The sequence below is a fragment of the Vulpes vulpes genome, chromosome 12 (assembly GCF_048418805.1).
Source record: "Vulpes vulpes isolate BD-2025 chromosome 12, VulVul3, whole genome shotgun sequence".
Classification (NCBI taxonomy): domain Eukaryota; kingdom Metazoa; phylum Chordata; class Mammalia; order Carnivora; family Canidae; genus Vulpes; species Vulpes vulpes.
The window spans coordinates 7,224,843-7,237,727 of NC_132791.1; the positions used below are offsets into that span (position 1 = coordinate 7,224,843).

A 12,885-nucleotide genomic window follows, 5' to 3' on the forward strand; every position below is an offset into this window, starting at 1 on the left:
CACACACCTGATTTGCCATGTGTTCTATTTACATGCCTATGTGTCAGTCTGTCTATGTGATCCTGCCCACCCAGGAAGAAATAGTAAGTTACTTTCTGAAAGTGATTGAAACAAGGAACGTACTCAAGCGTATGAAGTGAGCCAGCTCACCTTCATAGAGTCGGAGTATAAAATATATTCCCTGAGCACAGGTAGGAAGTCTTCTGTCATGTCATCTGTTAGCTCCTCCAAGGCTGTTGAGCAGTTGCCAATGCAAGCGGACACGCCCTCCAGGGGCTCCGAGAGCTCCCCCTCCAACGCGCTCCACGTGGAGTACACAGGCCCATACTCTCTCAGCTCCACGAGGTACTCTAAAGGGAGAAGACACACTAGTTAAGACTTGGTGGATAATTAAGACCACCACCGGTATTACAGACTCAGTAATAACTGTAGCCAAGAGCTCTCTGCAGTAAGATGTGTTTCCTTGGCCATTCACCCACCAAGGCATGCTCTCCTTTAAACACAACATTGTGTATGATTTTTTAAAAATCTCTAAAAACCCATTTTATAGCTGACATCGTAACGTCACCAGACTTCACCCCATAATGGGGATGTCATGCTTCTGGATGACGGGACCGCCATGCCTCAGGGGGAAGTGGGCGGAGCTACATCCACCAAATATCTTCAGAAATAACCCCTCGCCTACTCATACGGTGAAGCAGTATTTTAGATCAGAAAGGACGAATACCCACCATTTGCTTCGACGTGGATGGAACTGGAGGGTATTATGCTGAGTGAAATAAGTCAGTCGGAGAAGGACAATCATCATATGGTTTCACTCATACAGGGAATGTAAGAAATAGTAGAAGGGACTATAAGGGAAAGGAGGGGAACTGAGTGAGAAAAATTAGAGAGGGAGACAAACCATGAGAGACTCCTAACTCTGGGGAACAAACAAAGGGTTGTGGAAGGGGAGGTGGGTGGGGGGATGGGGTAGCTGGGTGACGGGCACTGAGGAGGGCACTTGATGGGATGAGCACTGCGTGTTATACTATATGTTGGCAAATCAAACTTAAGTAAAAACAAATGGGGAAAAAAGGCAGTATTTTAGCAGCAGCAGGGGGTAGAGTTTCACATAAGTTTAGGGGGATCTTTTTAAGGGAAATAAAAAATTCAGTTGCAGTGGAAAAATCACAGGATTTTAGGAAATATTTTGATATGGATATGGTCTTACATGGGCAGAATCTCTCCCATTCAGAGGTCACCCCCAGCACCTTGGTGTCATCCGAATTTATTCCACATGTTCCTTAGATGTGGATGGTACTGAAAGCTATCTCTAGCACCTGCAGGCCCCATATAATACCATCAGTGGGTAGAGGAGAATGAAAGCACAGGGAACAAGGGCAAGTGTTGATTTATTTCCCTTTGAAAGAAAATCTAGCCCACCATTTGTCACCAGGATTCTTGCTATTACAATAAAATGTTGCCATTTTACCAAAATTTGCTTTTTTAAATTAGCATTCCTATGAATGAAAGGAAGTTGAATCAGTGTCTTCATTTTTAAAGCTAACGTTGAGAGAGAGAGAGAGAGAGAGAGAAGTGGCTGTTTGCCTGGGGGAAGCAAACAGAAGGGCCGAGGAGCAGGGCAAAAGAAGGAGCACAAAATTATACTCTGGTCACAATGACCTCCTCCCCTCCTTGTATTTATTTATTAGTGTTTTAAGTATGGTTTCATTCTGTCACGCCCGTATTTCTGCAGTTTGGTTCTCCTGAGCACACACGAATGTCATTTCTGCACACTGGTCCCTGGGCAAGATCAAGATCTCGACAAAGGGCTCACCTATTTCTTCTTTGATGATCCGCTGGGCTATTCGATCAATGGTTCCCAGCTTGAGTGCAAACGTATCTAAGTAGTCGCCTATGGCTGCAAACTCAAGAGGTCGACTCCTCAGCTTGTAGCCTCCGGTGACATGCTTGACAGACTCGCCCACTCTGGTCAGCAGCGCCATCCCTTGCTTCTTGTAGGCGTTCAGGTCCTAAAGGGTGACACATGAACAAGCAAACTCAAGGGGTCACTCGCTCCCACAGCCAGGACTCGGTAAGCCAACTCCTTCGGGTGGTTTCCTCTTGCAAGTAGAAGACTCCAAAAAACAAGGTGCTGAGTTAGAGGACTGACCACCTACACAACAGTCCCCTCCCCTTGCCATCAGAAACACCAAACACCCCCACCTGTGTGTTTATGGCCCAGACCCCTTTCACCAGAGCTGGACTCCTACTTTCTAATCAAGTTCACTCACCTGAGCACCCTCTCCTTCAAACCCAACACTATTTCTAACATGATTTCTTGATGTCTCTGAGAAAAAGAAAAAAAAAAGTCCCTTTCTCTCATACAAAATACCCTAAGTTATCTTTAGGAGCAAAATTCTAGAGTTGAAATTCATTCCATTCATTTATTTATATCCCAACCAAAGCCATATAAAGAAAGGAGGGAGAAGAGGGTGGGAAGCAGGAAACAGTGACAGAAAAAGCAGTGCAAGAAAACCCAAGCCAACGATAGATGTGGTAAACAACAAAACACTTCATCCTGAATTTCTTGGTCAGGGCATACATGGGAAATATTTTGAGCTACAGAATCCATTGTACCTAAATTTAAAATGCACATTAGTCTGCCAGTCAAATAAACTTCTTGTCATTAAACTCTAAGAGGAATCTACAGTATCTTCAGGTTGTCTTATGTCACCTACTTGAATGGTGCCTTCAAAAGTGGTTCTACAGAAGATCGGGTGTCTGCTCCTTCTATCTACCCTCAATACAAACAGAATACTAACTCCTGGTCCTAGTAGTGCATGTCTACAGAGACATAAGGGTACACGGCACAAGGCCACTGCCTCCTGGTCACCTTGTCTGATTTAGGGATGGAGCAGAGAACAGGACCCATACCTAACATGGAGGTCGACAGCCCCCTCCCATTTGACAACCACAATCACTGGCTCCGTTCTCCACAGCGTCTGAAGTGTAGACTGTTCCTGATTTCACTTCCTTCTTGTTTCTGCATCCAAGGCCTTCACTTTGGCTCTCTCTTTTTTTAAAAAAAAGATTTTATTTACTCATGAAAGAGAGAGAGAGAGAAACAGAGAGAGAGAGAGAGAGAGGCAGAGACACAGGCAGAGAGAGAAGCAGGCTCCACGTGGGGAGCCACGATGCAGGGCTCGATCCCAGGACCCCAGGATCACAACCTGAGCTGAAGGCAGATGCTCAACCCCTGAGCCACCCACACGTCCCTTCACTTTGGCTCTTGGTTCCACTCTTTCCTGGCTACACCTCGCTTCCAAGCAAGGCCCTAGCCCCATTAACCATTCCCTCTCCTGTCTGTATCTTCAACTTCTAATCCTTCAGTGTGTAATGCTCGCCCACCTCCAGAAGAGGAGCAATTTCCTCCAGCTCTGCTCCTCTGTTTCTCTACTTCCTTTCAAAATCAGACTACCTGAGAGAATGTTCTTAAGATTCCATATTCCCCTCTAGCCTCATATACCCTAGATAAAAAACATCCCAGCAGACACCTGGCTTTCACAGGATGGTAACCGGAACCTTGCCATTCTTGGCATTGCTTCCACAGACATTTTTTGGAGTAGGGCTAGATCCAAATGGGCTCGTTGGATTGCAGGGAATCTATTTCAAGTAGAGGCTCAGAAGACAACCCCCAGTTAACCAAGTCAATGTACCGAATGAGGTTATTTAGTAGTGCCTATCTGACTGCTGCACTGCATTGTGCCAAAGCTAAAAAATATTGATCTGAACACAGGTGATACTAAGCGTCCCCCCACCTCTCCCAGCATTACTGGCTTCTTCTTAAAGACACTTCTGGTTGGTGATAAGATCAGACTATCACGAGAAAGAGGAATGCTTCTGCCTTCAGTGTGATAGAACACATAAAGGGCTCACTTAAGAACAAAACCAAATTACTCAAGGTGTGTTAAAAGAGGGGGAATAAGGTGGGGGGAGATAGGGAGTTCTTGTGGTATCACACAGCACACGAAATGAAAAAGTTCGGGAGATTAGTTGTGAATATACTTGATGCTACTGAAATGTATATCTTAAAATGGTTAAGATGGTAAATTTTCTGTGTATTTTGCCATAATCTAAAGAAAAAGAAAAAGACAGGGTCATTTAGCACATTTAGCTCCGCAAGGAAGAGTGAAGTAGGGCTAGAATTTATTCTGTTTTAGAGTCAACACCCCAGCACTCACTCACATGAAGTTGGATTGTGGTTAAGACACTGAAGGACTTTTTTTTTTTTAAATCATTTATCTGGCCCACATATAAATATCCACCCCCATGCACACACTTTTCCTTTTTAATGTCTCCATAGATTCCTTTTGTTTCCCTTGCCTTCATAGATGTATCTTGCAAGAAGTTGCTGTGGCCAATCTCCATAGATTCTTTATGACCAAGGGCTCACATGTTCTCTCCCTGTGTCTCTCTGCTCAGTGAGGAATACCCAGATAGAGCCACGCCAGGACAACAACCAGAAAAGTGTGTGAGGCAGTGAGTTGCACAGCTGGAGAATCGGACAGATTTCACTCTGCTTAAGAACTGTATCTGAGGATCTGTTCCCCAGCAAATACTTATTTTGAAACAGAATAGGAATCTGATGTGTGGGGGGACGGGCCACCAGGAAAAAAAGAAGATGAATGGGAATGTCCTCAAAGGGGCTAAAAAACATGCCAATGGTGGTTAAAAAAAAAAATACTAAAGGACTTTGCCATGAGATTTCCATTGTGTAGAGAATGGCACCTTTCTAAAATCTTTAACGTCAATTGATGTTATCTGAAATATTTTTCAATTATGCCATTTTGAAAAAGAAAACTGGGAAGTCCCTGAGCCTTACCACCCTTGCCAACATAGAACCAACCACCTGTGGCCTGAGTATGGAAAGTGATTCACAAAGGTAAACAGACATGGCTACAAGGAACTGGCATGAGAGTCTGAGATCCCATTTCTGCATTTAGGAGAGAGTGCCTCAGACTTCCTGCCAGTTCTGCCAAAAGGGAAGTGCACGCAGAAGCCAGTGAATGACCAGCCTAGGTGTGAGCACACAGAATCTGGCAAGTGGGGCCAAATATTTCCCTAGCAAATGCTTGGAAAATGCCCACCCAATAGGAATGTGGCTGTGGGCAAGTAACGCTGAACTAGTCATGGTCAGGCAGTCTGATACAGAGGGGGACGTGTGGCCTCCAGAGCCAGAGAGACCCAACCTCAAATCTTAGTGATGCCACTTGAATACATACCAACTCCTTGAACTTCAGTTTCCTCATCTGTAAAATGAGGTTATGAGTAATCCCTCACAGGGCTCTTGCGAAGAGCATCCTTACCAAACACTCACCAGATGTTCCTCTGCTCTGGGCCCATTGTAGGTCAAAATGGCCTCACCTAGTAATAATATGCTATGTCTTCACATTCTACTCCCAGTTCCAGGAAGTAAAAGAACTTGGTGTAATGTACATAGGTACATTAGTTGCAAGGTACATAGCTGCAAGGGGTGTTTCTCCTGAATTCTAACATGGAAATCATGCTGATGCAAATGGACACCAAAAAAATAGAGCAATTTGATGACATCCACTATATCAGGCCATTCATGAAGGTAGTTCGTGAGAGATCAAAGCAGCTTTTTTTTTTTTTTAAAGATTTTATTTATTTCTTCATGAGAGACACACGGGGTGTGGGGGGGGGCAGAGACACAGGCAGAGGGAGAAGCAGGCTCCATACAGGGAGCCCAATGTGGAACTCGATCCCAGGTTTCCAGGATCACACCCTGGGCTGAAGGCAGTGCTAAACTGCTGAGCCACCCAGGCTGCCCCAAAGCAGCTTTTAAGAAAGAGCCCAAAGGGGACGCCTGGGTGGCTCAGTGGTTGAGTGTCTGCTTTCCGCTCAGGGTGTGATCCTGGGGTCCTAGGATAGAGTCCCACATTGGGCTCCCTGCATAGAGCCTGCTTCTCCCTCTTCCTATGTCTCTGCCTCTCTTTCTGTTTCTCTCATGAATAAATAGATATTTTTTAAAAAATGAAAGAAAGAGGGACAGCCTGGGTGGCTCAGGGGTTTAGTGCCACTTTCAGCCCAGGGTGTGATCCTGGAGTCCCAGGATCAAGTCCCACATTGGGTTCCCTGCATAGAGCCTGCTTCTCCCTCTGCCTGTGTCTCTGCCTCTCTCTCTCTCTGTGTGTGTGTGTCTCTCATGAATAAATAAAAAATAAAAAATCTTAAAAAAAAAAAGAAAGAAAAGAAGAGAAAAGAAGAGAAAAAAAGAAAAGAAAAAAAGGAAAGGAAAGGAAAGGGAAAGAAAAGAAAAGAAAGAAAGAAAAGAAAAGAAAAGAAAAGAAAAGAAAAGAAAAGAAAAGAAAAGAAAAAGAAAAGAGCGAGCCAGCCCAAAGAATGCTAATTTGGGGGAGGGAGAAGAAAAATTCTGTTCTTACCTTAGCAGTAAGGAAAACATTAAAGTGTTCATTGAAAGAGAGCACAGGATGATCTGTAATTCTTTTTAGGAATTTATCCAAAGCTTTTCTTCTGGTCTCCACAAACTCTTCTGAAAACCGATCCACAACACCTTTCACCACAAACTTCTCAGGAAGCGGCTATGAAGACAGGAAGAAAAAATATTCAGAGTAATTGATAAGATAGTGGAAAGAAAAACCACAGGTTAGCAAATAATTGCTATGACTCATGTGCCCAAGAACATACTCCTTGCTCGGTTGGGTCTTTACACAGTCATCAGTATATGCCTTTCTGAAACATATAGATGGATTTACTCCATTTAAATCTGTCTATATGTTTCTTAGTTTTATAATGCAAGAAATAAAATGCTAGAGACTAGCCCCTGGATACAGAAAATAATCAATCAATATTTATCTAGTAAATCCAACACTGATCCCTTTGGCAGCACATATACTAAAACTGGAACAACAGCATGACCCCTGCATAAAATGATGGTCAATCCAATAGTATATCCAACAGTATAGCTATCTGTACATTGCTTAATGCGTAGGTGGTATATCGAGGAAGTCAGGACCAGAAAGACAGTCTAAGGATAGAAGGCAGACAACATCGACCAACAAAAATTTATTTATTCATATTCTACCCCTGATTCCAGGAGTAAAAGGACCTGGTGAATGTAGACAAAAATACATTAGGCAAATCCATGTATCTAAAAAAAAAAAAAAAAAAAAAAAAAAAAAACCTTTACCAAGCCAACCTTTTGTGTAGGTTTACACTCAAAAGTTCTTTAAAAATGTAATTTCCTTTGCTCCTCTTACTCAAACAAATTTCTCTGTAATATTTGCTTCAAGCCAATATTGTGGGCAATTTAAAACTACCTGGCTGCTAAGGGATCTTTGAGCTTTGATCTATTTCTGTAGTAGCTTGATTAAATGCTTGATTAAAAGGCCTTCCTTGTAACTACCACCACACACAGAGAGAGTATCTGCTATAGAGCATAATTTGAAATGTTTGAGTTATGAAATATTAAAAGAACATTTACATTAAAAATTGGGCAAATGACTGGTAGATATTTTTCTAAAGAAGATCTACAAGTGGCCAACAAGCATGTGAAAGGAAATACAAACCAAAACCACATGAGATACCACTTCGTGCCCAAGAGGATGGTCATAATAAGGGAGGAAGGAAAAAAAAAAAAAAGGAAAACAAAGAAAAGAACAAGTAGTGGTGATGATGTGAAAAAACCGGAATAAACATTTAAGTCTACAACTTCCTTTGGCCCCATACTCGGGTAATAATGAGGTTTAATTCCTTTAAATTTTAAACCCTCAAGAGCATGCATGCACACACAAAAACAGACACAAGGACTTCGCCAACCCCAAGAAGTGGAATCCTAAGGTGTCTCGAGTGGGGAAATCAAGAAGCAATCCCAACTTTGAGCCCTTTCAAAGACTTGGAAAGTGGCAATATCAACAGCCCTGGAATGAAGCACTTGGAAGAGCTTTGGAAAGTCGGTATATTTTCCATCTCCAGAATAGAGACCATGGCTCCATGCCTCCAGGGTTTATCTTCCACTTCTGCCAAGCTGTCTACTTTGGTCAAGTTCTAAAATCTCCTGGTGCCACAGTTTCTTCATGTGTAAAAAAAATAGGTAACAATAGTGCCAGCCCCACAGGGTTGTTACGAGGATTAAATTAGCTACTAGGCTGAATGTGCTTCACACGATTCCTGCCACAGAGTAAGAACCAACAAAAGTCTGGGGGGTTCTTTGTTGTAGGAGGGGCAGCAGCTTCAGGGAAAGCCACGTTTGGTTAAATGTTGAAATGGTGGTAGTGTGCAGAGAAGAGGCGAAGAGCTGATGGGTTTTTGTTTTGTTTTCACCAGATCAGGAATTCTAGAGGGCATGGTGGAAAGGCTTGGAAATGCAGAAAGAGAGGGGAGCAGAGTCAGGAATAAAATTATAGAGGCACACGGAGATAAAACGTCCAACTTAGACGCCCGATGGAGCTTATGTCTAGGTGGAATATTGGAAATGCAGGACTGGGTCAGATACATAGGGCCATCCAGGCCAATGTTCCAGCCCAGTCAAAAGAACCAGGGAATCTATCTTAATAGGGTATGGTTGTTCTTTGGGATAACTTCTTTATTCCGATCAGTTCTCCTCCCGTTCCCTTAGGCAGCCATTCTTCTATAACCCTACACTCAAACCCCCACCTTTCATGCCAAGCAGATTACCATCTCTCTGAAGTAGGAACCAGGTGTTAGGGCATCACATTAGTATTTCCTAACCATTCTGCTCCCTCCACAGAAATCCATCTCCCTTCCCCTTCTCAGGCTCCTGTGGACAACATACCTCCCCAACATACCAGAAAGCTGACTATCCAGGTGTCTTGGACCCCTGAGTTCACTGTCATGCATGTTTTGCCATCAATTATATCTTCTCTTCTCTGTAACTTCAATATTTCCTCCTCACCTGGCTCTCTCTTCCTGAGTCTGCAAAAATACGGTTGGTTCTCTTTCTACCCTAAAATAATAAACCCAACTGTCCCTTGATCTTACATCTTCTCCACTCTCCTCTGGGGCTCATTCAATCTTTTTGAAAGAATCATTGATCTTAACTTCCATTCCTTCCACTGACTTCTCAACCCCCCCCAACCTTCCTCCACCCCAAAATAAAGTTGTCTTCAGTTCTGCCTTCAGTGCTGCATTTCTCCGCCTTATCCATGCCCAGTACAGACCACTCTTTTAAGGATGATCGATGACTTCCTAATGACCAGATCCAGTGGATATTTTCTTGTTCTTATTTCACGAGTCCTGGTGAGCATGCTCTGGTTTGCTTATGCTGAATAGGACTTGGGAGGAAAGCCTAATGAGCAAATAAGTGACTAGGTATGCCTCATTTAACATAACAGATAATCTCCTGCAATAGTTATGCATTCTTCAGGTTTAGTACATTGAACTTTACGTTTAATGAATCAGGGAAGCTTGCTATTTAAAGGAACCCTGGAGTGAATCTTTCTGCAAACAGAATTTCCTTCTAAGCATTATTATTCCCAAATGTACATGGCTTCGGAAATTTGTTTCTTCCTATTCCAAGCCTTAAAGGGGACACACCTACTGCCAGCGTCACCTTTATAATTGCCTTCTGGTTTCTTTATGCAGAGGAATCTGGGTTGCTGATAAAATCAAGTGCCTCTTTGGACTGTAACTGAGCTACTGCAAGTGAAGAGATCAACACAGCTCCAAGCACATGGTGGATGTCACATACGTGCCATTTTTATTACCTTGTAAACACTGGGAACAGAAGGCAACAGGGGAGTGGACCAAAGGCTAGAATTTCCATACATCGTTTAGGCCAAAATGTTTTTTAAAAACCCTCTGGAATAAATACCATTTCACAACCACTAGGACAGCTATAAAATAAAAAAAATAAAAAATAAAAATAAAAAAAAGGAAGCAAGTATTTGGAGAAATTGGAACCCTTATACACGGCTGCCGAGAATGTAAAATGGTGCGGCCTCTGTCGAAAACAGCTTGGCGGCTCCTCAAAAAATTAAATGTAAAATTAGAATGTGATCCAGGATTTCATTCCTTGGGATGCAGCCCAAATAATTGAAAGCAAGTGTTCAAACAAAAACTTGTACAATCAATGCTCAAGTAGCATTATTTATAATAGTTGGGTTGGGGAAAAGAGGAATGAGAAGTGACTGCTTAATGGGTATGCGATTCTTCTGTGGAGAATGAAAATATTCTGGAATTACATAGTTGTGGTGATTGTAAAACACTGTGAATCCACTAAAAGCCACTGAGCTGTACACTTCTTAAAATGGTGAATTTTATGTTATACAAATTTTACCTCAATTAAAAAAAAAAAAAACTGTGGTGATGGAAGCAAATGCCAGAGAGGAGAGGAGACGCTGTGTTGCTGGCTTTGAAGATGGCAAAGGGGCCATGAGCCAAGGGATATGGGCATCCTCTAGAAGCTGTAAAAGTCAAGGAACCAACTTCTCCCTGCAGCTTCTATAAGGAATGCAGCCCTGCCACCTTGATATTAATCCACTGACACCAATTCTGGACTTTTGACCTCCTGAACTATAAGGTAAAAGTGTGTTGTTTAAATCACTTTCTAAAAAACAAACAAACAAAAAACATTCACCTGGAACGGGGGTGAGGGAATGATAAGGATAGAGATGAAATAAGACAGGCCACTGGGGATAAGTGTTGAAACTGGGAGGTGAGTACATGAGGGTTCATTGCACTGAATCACTCTACTTTAGTATATTTGACATTTTCCATGATGAAAACGTTTTTTAAAAACCATACATGCATGTATATGTCGGAACCTACAAAAATCCTATTTGCATAGCATTACAATAACCCATGAAATATTTTAAGGTTTAACCTTATAAAACATTTACTTTTGTATAGCACTTGATACTTTGGTAAAGCACTTTCATATGTATTCCATTTCACAATTGTTTCTAAGAAAATATCTTATAATCTGTGGAACAAAAGCATACTTCTTGTAGGTTGTCATAGAAAGCTATTATTCCGGAGTGCAAAATCTGCACAAAGATTCCAATTGCTCAATCTTGGAATGATCCAACTTCCTCTTGTCCGTATTTAAATTGCTTCAACAAATATTAACCACAAATTACAATTAAACAAATATCCAGCAACACACCCACTACATGACAGAAAACTATTTTTCCTCTCCTTATCAAACAAACAGAAAATGTTGCTCCTACAGAAAAATAACTAAAGAGCATTAAGATTAAAAACCCTCTCTCCGGGGGATCCCTGGGTGGCTCAGCGGTTTGGCGCCTGCCTTTGGCCCAGGGCGCGATCCTGGAGTCCTGGGATCGAGTCCCGCATTGGGCTCCTGGCATGGAGCCTGCTTCTCCCTCCTCCTGTGTCTCTACCTCTCTCTCTCTCTTTGTGTGTGTGTGTGTCTATCATAAATAAATAAATAAATCTAAAAAAAAAAAACCCTCTCTCCATAAAACCACCATCAAGCCCAGTTTAATTCAAAGTACTCTGAAAGTTCAACCAATGTTCAACCACTTATTAACTTACCTATGAGATAAGCTTTTTTTAACAGTACAAAAAAAGAAAAGAGGAACCAACTAGAAAGGGAAGTTAGATTTTTTTACTGATTATTTTATATTAGTAAAAACAGCTGTTGCATTACGACTTTCTTATTAATTCCTATGAGTTTACCACTATCCAAAACAAACTGGGTATATAACAATACAAATGCATCCTTCCAACAAAGCTTCCTTCACAAAAATTGAAGCAAACTGTAATTTTCCAAGTGTAATCAAATACTACAAGAGTTTAATAAATGTATTTACTTTATCTCCAAAATCTATCTGTGCCCATCAAATCATGAAACATATATATTTTGTAAGTAGGCATACCCCAGTAAAAGAAGTCATGTTAAAACTGACCTCTGGGCAAAAAAATAAAAAACAAGAACAATGTCATAATGAAGACTTTCTTGTGGCTCCAACTATTAGATGATAAAGTGAGTTGTCACTATGAGATGACAAATAAACACATCCAGCACACTTCTCGTTGTAAGATGGCGTTTTAAGAATATACGAGTAGTTCTGCTTTTCAAATTACAGAGTAATAGAGCAATATAAAAAGAAAAATATATATGCTGAGCATCAGGGAATATCAAAGTACTATTAACAGGCCAAAATCTGTTAAAGACACAAAGCAGAAAAGACTGAACTGAGAGTAAAGCCAAGCCATATTGACCATCTGGTGATTCTATCCAGGCAAAGGAAAGGTTGGCCTAGGAAGTAAAGGGCTGATTTCCCGAATACAGCCCCAGAAGCGGCCAAGTTCAGAGCCACAGGGACTGGAAACAGGCCCCAGGACAGCCAATGGGGAGCGGAAAATGAGAGAACCTTGGTCCCTTCCCGGAACCACAGGCTGGCTGGCTGTTCACCTACAACTTCACAGGGTTGCAAAGCAGCCCAGGTCAACGAGGCACTTAATCTCCACGTTCCTAACACAAGCAGCAGAATCTGAAAGCTCAGGAATGCTCACACATTTTTAACCACACCTGACTTAAGTTGGCAACGAACAAACAAAACAAAACAAAATAGGAACTCATTCTTCCAAACTTCCCAACAAATTCAGAAGACTCTAAAGTTCATTTTGAAAAATGAAACATGTGCCAACAGCTAGAGATGCTGTGAAAACAGAGCATATTGAAAGGTGGAGACAGAGAAGGGGACCTGTGTGACCAGATGTTAAAATGTTCTGTAAAGTTACAGTAATTCAAATAGTGAAGGAGGGCACCAGACCAGAAAGAGTGATGAGCCAAAGGTTCGGAAGTAGTCCACAAATACTCAAGTCTAATGCATGATTTTTTCAGTCTGATGCACAAATGATGATTAAGAT

At 41.9% G+C, this 12,885-nt stretch overlaps 1 protein-coding gene across 1 annotated transcript in view; it reads right to left on the minus strand.

Moving 5' to 3' along the window:
• SNX30 (sorting nexin family member 30) overlaps nucleotides 1-12,885 on the minus strand; it is a 115,019-nt gene that overhangs the window by 32,201 nt on the left and 69,933 nt on the right. Inside the window, exons 4-6 of the mRNA XM_072727661.1 lie at nucleotides 6,450-6,608; nucleotides 1,820-2,015; nucleotides 151-350 (exon numbers count right to left, since the gene is read on the minus strand). Coding sequence (XP_072583762.1) covers nucleotides 151-350; nucleotides 1,820-2,015; nucleotides 6,450-6,608 — 555 coding nt within the window. The remainder of the gene's footprint in view (nucleotides 1-150; nucleotides 351-1,819; nucleotides 2,016-6,449; nucleotides 6,609-12,885) is intronic.